This window comes from Hippopotamus amphibius, chromosome 8 (assembly GCF_030028045.1).
Source record: "Hippopotamus amphibius kiboko isolate mHipAmp2 chromosome 8, mHipAmp2.hap2, whole genome shotgun sequence".
In the NCBI taxonomy this organism is placed as follows: Eukaryota; Metazoa; Chordata; class Mammalia; order Artiodactyla; family Hippopotamidae; genus Hippopotamus; species Hippopotamus amphibius.
In genome coordinates, this window is record NC_080193.1 from 77044796 (window position 1) to 77057273 (window position 12478).

Below are 12478 nucleotides of genomic sequence, written 5' to 3' on the forward strand. Positions count from 1 at the left end.
CTCTAGGCAACAACACAGAATGAAAATTTTGTCCTACGGGACTTCCCGGGGAGGGCCCTTCCGATTGACGCTCTCTGTCCCCCTGCGAAGCCGCTGAGTGTTTCTATTGGTTGATCGAGATGTCAGTCGCCAAGGCGGGCTTTCCATTGGTTTCAGGGCGGGGGCTCCGAGGCTTGAAGGAAGGAGAAGGGATCAGGAGCGGGAGCTGAGGGGAGGGAGAGGCCGGTCTGTGTCTGGGCGCTACCGCTGCTCGCCCGACGTCTGCAGGCCGGGCTGCGGCTCTGTCTTCGGCTCCCGGGCACTGTCTGCGAGGCTCCGCCGGGCCAGCGTGAGAGAGCCGCAGGCGGCGGCCGCCGCATCATGTCAACCAAGGACGAGCGGGCCAGGGAGATCCTGAGGGGCTTCAAACTGTATCCGCCCGGGAGCGGGGCGGGGCCGAGTGGACTTGGGAGGCGGCCGCTCGCTGAGGAGACGGGCCGGGGGCGGGGGCCGCACCAGGTGGGCACCCGAGGAGAGGGCGGCGGGAAGGGAGGAAAGGAACGGCGTCCCGGGCGCTGGAGGCGGGGAGAGGGGCGTCCGGAGGGAGGGAGGGGACGTTGATGGGAGCCGCGGAATCGGGCTGAGAGAGGGGCCGGACGTCGGAAACGGGTGTCGGGGAGGCGCACTCGGGTCCGAGAAGAGAGGCTGGGAAGGGGCTGCGGCCCGCGGGGGAGGGCCGAGGGGGCGCGGTGGGCTGGCCTCGAAGCCCAGCAGCCGCTTTGGCGGGAAGCCCACCAGGGCAGCAGGGAAAAGGGACTTTGAAGGTGTGACCTTGTGTGGGACAAATGCAGCTGTTGGTGTTGAACTCTCGGGTTCTCCCATCCCACCCCACCCCTTCCCCCGTCTTGTTTCCACAACTTCTCTTCCTCACTTGTGGCTCCTTCCAGGGCTGGAGCGGAGGAAGGTGGGGAGAAGTCCGAGATGGACCTCATCTTAACTCTGTCTTGGCCCTTGGAAGCATTGGACGGTCGCTGCTTCTCCCTCAGCTCCTCAGTTTTCTTTCCAGCGAAACGAGAACCCTAAATTTGTGCATGAGATGCCTTGAGGCGTTTTGGTTTTGCGTTGGGTCTGCTGGCAAAGGTATATGCTCGCTCGAATTCTGTGGTTAACACGTAGACATGGTGGAGCTGTCCAGCAATTATTTGATTACGTTGGGGAGACGGTAAGACTGAGTAGGATATAGAAATCGTTGCCTCAGGCCTGTTGTGGTGCCGCGGGTGCAACCTTCTCTCCTCACCGTAGTAAAGCTTTGTGTTTTAGTGGAGTGTTAATCTGTGACCATATGATGCAGATGAAAAAATGCAGTCTTGTCCATTCCAGTCTTACATTTTCCTGCTGACCTTAATCTCTTCTTACTTCCTATGGCTACAATATGGAATATTCTTAAATTCGTCTCTCAGTGAAGATGTAGTCATCCCTTTAGGGCTCTTCTTCCCCTGGAGGTTTAGTCAAGCACTGTTCTCTGAGCTGCCCATGTGTTTTCACAGTGTCCATTTCAGCCCTGCGAATTTTAATTGCTTTGTCATAATCAGAAACCAAGTTGGTAGTCAGTTTTAGAATACAACAGCAAAAAAGTTACAGGAAGTTTTGAATGTACAAATGAAATTTTTCAAGTTTTCCCTTTGTAAGGGAAGGCATTATCACCTATGCATACTGCCATTCATGAGAAACTTTCAGTACTTTTGTGCAGTGAAGTTGAGTAACAGCCTCTTTTTATAGCTCCATGTACCTTCCTGTGTTTCTCTTCATAATAGTGCCTGTAAGTAGATAGACATAGCTGAAGTGTTGGAAAAGCTATGGCATGGATTTTATTTTTCCCTTAAGCAATTTATGTTGTTACTTAACGTTTATGCTGTAAACAGTAAACTGGAGACTATGGAAAATTGAAAGATTTCACAAGCACTGTTTTTTTTTCTGCTTGAAGTTAACATGTTGCTGAAAATAAGAAAGGGTCTTTTTAATGGCTTTTGAACAAACCAAAAAGGGAAAGTTTGAGCTTCTCACCTTCAGTCTTGGCTCTTGAACCTTGTTCAGGAGAAACTTTGGCTCTTGAGAAAGAGGCTAAGGGACAAATATGGAAAAGAATAGAAAGGAGAACCTGTGTTCATTTAGTGCATGAAGAAACAGGCTTTCAGGGAAAATTTGACCTGGGCAGTTTAAATCACAAGGGAAACAGCCACCAAAAAAAGTTAGCATGGGCGCAATGGGATGTTCATCCTCTGGTAGCCTTTATTGGCATCTGAGAAGTAAGAGAGAAAAGGAAAGGAGTTCTAGGATTTGTTACTACCTTCAGGAAAAAACAAGATTAATGTTTCAGTAAGAAACTACCTGACTGTTGTCCACCTTTATTGGATAAGTTGTTTTTCTGAACTTTCAGAGTATCTGTTTCTGTAAGAAGAGTTTTTGCTACAAAAAGAAATCGGCATTTTGTTCTCCTACCAACAACATTGACAATACTCATTTTGCACATTGACCTTGTTGGTCTTTTTTATTTTTGTAAGTTTGAACAACTGATGACATCTTGTTTTAATTTGTATTTCCCTGATACCTAGATCCCTGGAGAGGTAACATAGGATAATGGTTAAGAGCTATACTGGCCTGTAGAACTATACTGTCTGCATTGAAATTCCAGCCCTGAACTCCTGGTTTTATGTCCCTGAGCAGCTTCTTTAACTGCTGCCACAATTTCCTCAGCTATAAAAAGGGATAAAAATAGTACCTTATCTCCTAGGGTTGTTGTGAGGATTAAATGAGTTGATATCTAAAGCATTTAGCCAAGCAACCTGATGCCTAGTAAGCATTATGTATTAGCTATTTTTCTTGTCGTTGTTGTTATTAGAGAAGTCACAAAATTTTCTGTTTCGCCATTTCTTTTTCTTCTGTGAATTGCCTGTTGATTTTGTTTTTGCCCACTTTACTATTGTTTGTTTTTCTTATTGCTTTGCAGGTGTTCTTTATTGTAATATCAATCCTTAGCCTGTATTGTATGTTGCAAATGTTTTCTCTCAATGTATTGCTTGTTTGTTTTTTGTTGAACAGAAATTTTAAATTATCACTTCAAATTCATCAGTATTTTTCATGTAGCTTCTGAATTTTGTGTCTTTTTTAAAAATTTATTTATTGATTGATTTTATTTTTTATTTATTGGCTGCACTGGGTCTTCGTGGCTGTGCACGGGCTTTCTGTAGTTGCTGAGAGCAGGGGCTATTCTTCATTGTGGTGTGTGGGCTTCTCGTTGCGGTAGCTTCTCTTATTGCAGAGCACAGGCCCTAGGCATGGGCTTCAGTAGTTGTGGCATGTGAGCTCAGTAGTTGTGGCTCGCAAGCTCTAGAGAGCAGGGTCGGTAGTTGTGGCACATGGGCTTAGTTGCTCCACGGCATGTGGGATCTTCCCGGATCAGGGCTCGAACCCATGTCCTCTGCATTAGCGGTGGATTCTTTTTTTTTTTTTTTTTTTTAATATTTATTTATTTATTTAGCCTGTGTAGAGTCTTAGTTGTGGTGTGTGGGCTTAGTCACTCTTCAGTATGTGGGCTCTAGTTCCCCGACCAGGGATCGAACTCACACCCCTTGCATTAGAAGGCAGACTCCTAACCACTGGACCACCAGGGAAGTCCCTAGCAGGCAGATTCTCAACCACTGCGCCACCAGGGAAGCCCTTGTGTCTTGTTTAACAAAACCTTCCTTATCTTAAGGTTAATTAAATATTCTCCTATGTTTTTTCTCTTTCTAACGTTTAGCTCTTTAATTCACCTGAAATGTATTTACATGTATGGTATCTGGTAGAAATCTAACTTCCTTTGCTGTTTGGATAGCCAGTTGCCCACTACTGTTTACTAAGTAATTAGGCCATCCTTTCCCCACTGTTTTGAAAGCTATCTTTATCATATACTAAATCTCCATAAGACATTGGTTTATTTTTGGAATATTTCTGTTTCATTGATCCATTTATCTCTTCCCATTCCTTTCCTGTATGCATTGGTTCAATTACTATAGTTTTATACTATGATTTAGTATAGTTTACAATAGGATTGATATGGCATGAACAAAGTTATATGTTTGAAGTCATATGATAAGTTCTTTATCAATATTCATGTCCTTTTTATACAAATATAAGCTTGCCTATATGCGCATAATAGATACTCAATAAGTATGAGTAACATACTTCATAAATCAGGGATAGTCTTTGTATCTGAGAGAATTCAATATAAACTTTTGTATTTGTCATACGTTTTTTCAAAAATAAAATATTAAAAAAAAATTTTTTTTTTTTGGCTGCGCAGAGTTGCAGGATCTCAGTTCCCCGACCAGGGATCAAACCCATGCCCCCGGCAGTGGAGACTCGGCATCCTAACCACTGTACTGCCAGGGAATTCCCAAGATTTCTTTTTCACATCCATCTTCCCCTCCCCCCCACCGCTTTTAGCTCATACACATTAAGAGTCTTGCATTTTTCTTGTTTGTTAAAAATATAACATTTCATAACTATGAACTAAAGTTATGAATGAAATATTACTTGGGGAACAAATGTGATTCTCCTGCAAGGTTTTGAATTTGAGTATTTTAAGTAGCTGATATGGAGATTTTGTTTGTAAATCCTGCATTCCCCATTTCATTCATTCAACAAAGGTCTGTTGGGAGACTTTTGAACAAGGCACTGTGCGCTTAAAGGACATAAAATGAATGAGTCACAGACCCTTCTTTCCAGAATTCTAACCATCTTTATGTCTATTTAGAAGGGATATCTTCAAAAGCAATGCATTTTTAAAAATAGTATTTAATTTTTCTTTTACAAACTCCAGCTACCTAGAAATGACCTTTGTTAATATTTTAATACAGCCTTCTAATGTAGCTAATGTTTAATGTATATCCTTTTATTAAAATTGAATCATAAGTATTATTTTGAAACTTTTAAACTTAATAAATTTACCATGTTCATAGCTTTCGAAGATAGTTACTTTCAGTTGCTTTCAGTGACATAGATTTGTCACTGAAAGTCTTATACTAGTTTTCTAGTATAGGCCGTAATGCCCTGTTCTGCCTATTCAAATTACTTTTACCTCAACATAAATCCATAATTTTATTAAATTAATATTGAGGAACTGACACATTGCCATAAGAAAGGATTAGGCTTTATGATTTAATTATTTTTAATCCATTTGGAATTTGCTTTGGTATAAGGTATGAAGCAGATTTAATTTTTTTTAAACATTAGCTAATTGTCTCCATTTCTTTATTTACTTATACCCCAGACATTAATATAATATTCAGAATATAAATGACTGCTTGCAAATCAATGAGATAAATATTTAACTCAAAATGCGCAAAGGGTATGAATAAACAGTTCACAAAAGAAAAATGCAAATGACCAATGAATAAATTCAGAGATGTTCAACTTTATTAAAACAACAAACTATCCCTTTTTTCCCAATTAATTGACAAAAATTTAAAACTGATAATATTCAATGTTGGCAACTATTGGGGAAAAGGGATGCTTTATTTGTTCTGTGTGTGTGTGTGTGTGTGTGTGTGTGTGTGTGTGTGTGTGTGTGTGTTGTGAGACCTTTATGGAAAGTAATTGATATCTCTCAGAAGTTTACACGTAACTGCAGTAAAGCACAGAGCAGTCATCAGAGCATGGACTCTAGGTTCAGATTTTATTACCCCCACCACTGTGACCCTAGGCAGAGCACTCAAACTCTGAACCTCAGTATCCATTTCATTTCTTTAGAGGGTTGTTATTAGGATTAAATGAGACTGATATAAAATGCTTAGTACAGTGCCTAGCACATAGTAATAAATGTTAACTGCTATATTATTTGCTTTATTAATACTCGTTAATATTATTAGCAATAATAATAGTGTTACTGTTACTGTAAAGCCACTTATTTTTCTGAGGTATAACCAATGATTTCATGCTATTCTCTTTCTAACTGAGCAAATGTAACATCTGTTTTGCCTCTTTGAAGAAGTGATTCAATTAAGAAGCATTGATGTATATCTAGTGTTTATCTAGTTTTCTAGCAACTAATCACATGCCAATTTACGGCAGGTGAGCAAAAAAAGGACTAGATTGACTCAGAAGGTTTCTGAAAGCACCTTTCACTTGTATTCTTGCATTTCCTCTCCATAGGTTACTCCTGGATCCCCCACATTCTCTTTCTCATAGCACCTTCATTTTTGACTTCACTTCCAGTCAAAAATATTTGGCTTTACATCTTCTATTCACTTAGATTTCCTTGTTAAAAATAGTAAACTGTTGGACTTTTCTTGAATGTCAGTATTGCCTAAGAGATGCCTTGGCCAAGTGTTTAAAAATGAGTCTGGGGTTTATAATTCCTAAAATACAGTTTTTATCTTATCAACCCAAATTTTGGGAAAGCAACCAAAACATACTACCCATACAGCCAATAAACACACAGATTGTGCTGATCACAGATTGTCTGGTCATAGACATCATGTAGATTGTGATTGGTAGTTTGCTCTCCAGTACCCTTCTTCATGGGCTCTGAGAAGTTGTTATTGTTATCTTGAATGGATTAAATTACTATAATGTCCTATTGATTTTGTTATTTAGGATTTTTAAACAGGAATTGCTGCTTTTACATTTGGGGGAGGAATTTGGAATGTAACAAGATACTTATAGTCTTCTTCAGACCTTCTAAATTTCCTTCCAGGATTGTGTTTATACTGAAATATTATATTAACTCCTGGAAAAATGGAACAGAATATGGTAAGACTCTCATGAAAAATTCCAGTTGTATTATCACTGTATTTGATAAAGGACTGTCAGTAGGGCTGAGGTTTGCCAGCTCTAGGTTCTTATTAGGCTTGACCTCACTTTTGCCTCATAGGCTTCACTTGTCAGCACTCTGTGTCCACAAATCCCCATGTTAGAGGAGGCCTTGACTTCTAAAAAGTATGGACCTGTCCCTATTCCTGACCTTTAGCATCATAGGAAGATATTGTAAGGGCAAGGCCATCTTGCCTAATAATCTGTGCCAACCATTGCTTGAATGCTTAAAACTCAAATTATCAAGATTTTAGGAGCAACATTCTTCTTTTGCCTTTGACCTGATAATTTTGAAGCTGAGAGGAAAAGCAAATATATTTTCTTACAGTCCAATATCCCTAAAGATCTCAGTGGATTGGACTAAAGAAGCACACTGTTTATAGAGGAATTTGCTTAGTCTACAGTGTGGAGGTGGGGGTGGGAGCACAGCAAAGTGGAGCTGGTCCAGAGGAGAGGCACTTGACACATGTCCGTACAATAACTGGAGAACTGAGGCAGATTAACCTGAAGATGAGTTGGGCAAAGGATATGAGTGTTCTAAAGTTTAAAAAACTGTTCTAAAGAGGAAAAATTAAATGTGTTCTGTGTGGCTCTCAGAGGACACAAGGTTAGAAGTTACAGAGGACAGAGTTTAGCCCAGTTTTAGTAATTAGAGTTACCTGAAGAAAAATATTTTTTCCAGAAACTATCTTAAGCACCAAATGGATGCCTGTCCATCAGGGGTATTGCAGAAGGAAGTTATGTACGCATCAGATAAGGCGTTAGAGTGGATGAGCTCCAGAAGGACTCATGTCCTTTCAACACTGCAATTCTTTGATTTGGTGACAACCTTTCTTAGTTAACAGGAACTCTTTTCATCAAGTATTTCTATTAAGATATGTACTATACCTAAAATAGGCAAAACATTTTTTTTGTGATGTGATATAATTAAAGCATGATATTGTTTCCTTTTTGTTTTTCAGACAACTTTTTAGAGACTCAGTACTGATGATGTATTTTGTTTAGTGTATTGTGGATCCCCTGATTCAAAGTTACAGAGAGCAATTTTTGCCTCTGAATTTGGATAAAGTCTAGAAAACTAAACGTAAATAGCTCTAATATAAATAACACTTTAAATATAGCCACAAGAAGAAAGAGGATAGCCTAATAATATCTGACATTCTTGTAGTCTTTTTCAGTTTTACAAAGAACTTTCACATATTATTGCATTATTACAACTCTATACATTATTACCCCACTTTATAGATGGGGGAAGTAAGGATTGACAAGGTTGTCACCAGGTAAAGTCAGAACCTTAATTTTAACGTTAGTTTGTCTTTCTACAAACTACTGTTTTTTATAATATACTGTGATGCCTCTCTGGAGAATTTATTTTTGTTGCCACATTATCGATTTTAAGTTTAAAATTTTTCCTCAGGGTTTAAGTCACAGATTTATTTTTCACTTGAAAATTATTCTCTTCTACTGTGACCATATCCCCATGTTCTTCTTTGTTTTTCCTCAACTCTCAGATACAGAGGGCAGGATTTAGCTTGGGATAAGGAAGAATTTTCTAACAATTACAGTTAACTGAAAAAAAGACATTTTCCAGAAACTATTTGAGCAGCATGCATTATTCTGCTAGGGCTGCCACAACAAAATACCACATTGGGTGGCTTGAACAGCAGACATTTATTTCTCAGTGGTTCTGGAGCCTAGGAAGTCCAAAATCAAGGTACTGACTGATTTGGTTCCTGGTTTACAGATGTCCACCTTCTCCCTGTGTCCTCACATGGTAGAGAAAGAGTGGATGGGCAAATTGTAGGAGAGTCATAACTATACCACTTGTGGCACTGCTACCTGGCTGACAGTTCTGCTTGGAAAGGATGGTTCGTAGACAGGTCACTGCAAGAAAAAAAAAAATTAAGGGACTGAGTCTGAGAATCTAGCCTGATGATTTACTTTCATGAAATAAGAAGTTGAGAGATTTAAGAAGCTTTGCTTTTGAGCCACCTTCTGTGAGAAGAGTAAAGGTAGAGGAGCTCTGGCCTTACGGCTGCCACTTGCTGGTAGTTGATTCAGACATTTGTTAGCAGGGTCTATAAGTGCCAGGTAATTTGCTAAACCCAAGACATACAAAATAATAAGCCAGTTTCTGTATCCAAAAAACTTTTATGAGGGAGGGAGGGACAGAGACAGACATGGTAACAATCGAAATATAATGTGCTAAGTGCCTAGTAGTATGAAGTACTGTGGAAGTAATGTGGAACCTGGTGCTGGAGGCGTTCTGGAAGACTTCAGAATTGTCATTTGAATTGAATCTTGGATGATGAGTAGGTGTTGAGCAGTTTAATTTTAAAGATACTGGGGAGTAACAGAGGAAGGAAAGTGAAGGCATGAAAAATGAGGGAAGAGAAGGTTTCAGAGGGGAGTTGGGGTCAAGAGTGAGTATCAAAAACAAGTCCTTGAAATTGCCAGAAATTTCATCCACTCATTGAATATTTGAGACTGTACTGAAAGTCCCATAATATCTTGTAGTTCACTGGTGATCTTTTTGAGAATAGCAGATATTGAGAATAGTAGCTGTTTGGGGAAAAAAATTAACTATCATTTGTCAAGATTAAAAAATGGATAATAGATGAGGAAATACATTCAGCAAGAATAGATTACTCTTCCAAGAAATCTGGTGACTTGAGAAAGCAGAGATTAGGGGAGTAGCTTGAATAGGTAGAGAGATTTTGTTAAAGAATGAAAGTCACTTATTTAAACTTATCCAACTTTGTGCAAGTTGCTTGACACCTGCAAAACAGGGATGCTTGCTCCGTCTCCCTTATAGAGGTGTTATGAAATCTGAGTGGAATAATATATGCCAACTCACTTTAAAAACTATAGCTCTATAGATGCATTATGCTTACTATTACATTGTTAAAATTGTTAAAATTAACATTGTTAAAATTATTTATCTTTGCTTTAAAGGTCAGCTCTTGCTTTCTATTTTGCCAATTTGCAGGTTTCATGTTTCAGGGTGTTGATAAAGCCAGAGTCTTAGTGATCCCTTTTTTACTCCAGGTTAGACATCTGAAGCCTTTTTCACAATTCTGGGAGGTAATTATGGCTGTTGGAGTAATAGCGAAGTAAGCCCCCATATGACACATATGCCCCATTTCAAAGCCAAAATCATCTTTGGCTTTGCTTTTTTTTTTTTAAATAAGGTTATAATTTGAGGAAGTTGATTTCTCAATACTGTAGCATTTTTAAAGCTAGGTAAAATTCAGGATCTCTGAATGTGGATTTCCATAGGATTTATGGTAATAGCCCTATTCCTCTGAATAATGTATAAGACACAGTTGCTGATCCTTTTGGGAATGTACCCTTAGGAAAGTGCCTCTCGTTCTCTTTTTTGATCAGGAGGTTCTGGGAAGCAAATAAAAATGCAAAGGGAGTCTCTATGAATCTCTTTGGTTATGTCTATTCTAGTTTGTTTATGAGCAGTTTCAGGCACATAACTGCACATGTATCAGTAGAATAATAGACCTACTACAAAAAGAAAGATTTATTTCACTGTTTGACTTTGCTAGTGAGAAGACTGTGTTATGTTTCAAATAGTGATCTTTTTCTCATTACTAAATTACTTGCCTCCACTGTTTCCCAGGCCAGTTTGAATTTTTATTGTATGCTTTCCAAGCATAGTACCTCTGCCAGGGCCAGAGTATTATTTCACAAGCATATCACCACTGATTACAGTGCTGCATATTATGTTTCAAGGATACTGAAACCAGGTTTCTTAGGGATCCATTTATATTTTCTCACCTTGTCCTCATAAATAGGAAAAATACCACAGGGAAAGAAATCACTGGGAATTTATTGGGCAAAGAAAGATGTTTAAATGTCCAACTAGAATTGGTTCTTAAAATATACTAAAAAATAGGATGTTCTATATAACCAATGCTAGTGCGGAAGGAGCCTAAGAGGAGGGCTTTGATATCTAAGAATTGATGTAGGTGGGAGTAAGAGAAGGAAGTGAGCTAAGAAAGTGAACAAGGAGGAGAGAGTTTGAGAGGGGAGAGATCATAAAGGCAAGAGTGTTAAAGAACAGAGAACAAGAACAAAAAGAAAAAACCCACAACCAAAAACTAGGAAAGCAGAGCCAAGAAAGGCATTCCTGTGATGAAAATGTTCAGATTACCACTAAATAGAAACTCCCTTTGTTTACTGCTGGTCACTGCAGCAGCTTCCACCCCAGAGGAATGAGTTGGGGGAGGTTTTTCTTAATGCCTGTGACCTTGGTATTGAAGCTTTGCCTCCTATTACTCAGGCCTGCCAGAGTAGACGTTAGGGTATGTCATTTCTGCTTAGTCAGCCAATCTGCCTGAAAATTCTACCTACCTTGAAATTCCTCAGACTATAGGTAATGAGCCACATACCCATGTATAATTTACAGGTACTCTGCCAAGTCATGAATTCAACTTCATACAGAATGGGCTTTTAAATTCTAATGTGTTTTTACCTGCAATTTGGCTTACTGACTTAACTGTTCTCCTTAAGGAAAATGGGTTTTTTTTGGTTTGTTGCTTTTTGTTTTTTGCTGACCTCCAGCTCTAAGCTGGCCTTTCCATAGCCTGCTAAACCCTGAATGAGCAGCTCTCCTTGTCTGGCTTCTAGACACTCTTCAGTGAGCCTTGCTTTCTGGTTCCTCAGCCTGAAAGAGAATTCTAATCTACCCTTCTGACTTGCTCTTTGATGTTTGGTGTGATTCAACATGTATTTGAGAGGCAGTTATGTGCTGAGCACTGAGAAGAGAAGGATAAATAATATAGTGCCAATGGAATTTGACTTGCAAACTTATATGCATGCTACATTCTAATAAGTACTGTGATGCAAGTATGAACAAGTGAACAGGTGCACTGAGGAAGGATCAAAACTTTGCCTCAGGATGTATCAGGGACCACAGTCAGAAAGGTTGACAATAGCACTGGGTCCTTAAGGAGAGTACTGTACGGTGGGATGCACATTCTAGGCGGAGTGGAGTAGCGGTCTGCTAAACACTCAAGCAAAAGAAGATATTGTCTTTGGGAATTACAGCAATTAGGGATGGCTGGAGGATAGGCTGTGCCTAGGAGCTAGGGTAGGAGGTGGCTGGAGAATGGAAAGGATAACAGATTAGACTCAGTGTCTTCCTCCCTCCAATAAGCTTTGACTTACCCTTTTAACTTCTTCACTCCAGGCTTATAGTAGTTCATTATACCTGCTACCCTCCTGGTTGCCTGTTGATTTCTTGTTCTTTATTAAATTGTCCTTTCAACTTGACCTACCTTCCTATCTCAACTTTCTCCATTATGCTTTTAACCTATTATTAACTTATAACCTTTTTTAAAAATCAGTATTCCCCAAACCTGCTTACAAACCTGAACTTTATATGTTCCTCAGAAATGTGTGTGTCTGAGAATGGAAGGATTTTTTTACTGGACGCTCACGTAGGATTACCCTTGCCCATGTCAAGCAAGAGCAGAGGTCTTTTTGTCCTCTAGAACAGTGCTTCTTAAACTATTACTGGTGACAAGCCAGGTTTTTACTTGTAATCTTTTACAGACTGATATTTTTTATAAAATAAATAAAATGAATTATTAGAAAAATGACATACAAAATAAAAGTCAAAATTTTTATTATT

At 39.3% G+C, this 12478-nt stretch overlaps 1 protein-coding gene across 5 annotated transcripts in view; it reads left to right on the forward strand.

The window, feature by feature from the left end:
- Nucleotides 1-173: 173 nt before the first annotated feature.
- The window catches only part of PDE6D (phosphodiesterase 6D), a 48158-nt gene continuing 35853 nt past the window's right edge, over nt 174-12478 (forward strand). For all 5 annotated transcript variants that reach the window (XM_057746758.1, XM_057746762.1, XM_057746759.1 and 2 more), the window contains exon 1: nt 174-410. In XM_057746758.1, coding sequence (XP_057602741.1) covers nt 361-410 — 50 coding nt within the window. In that variant the 5' untranslated portion in view covers nt 174-360. The remainder of the gene's footprint in view (nt 411-12478) is intronic.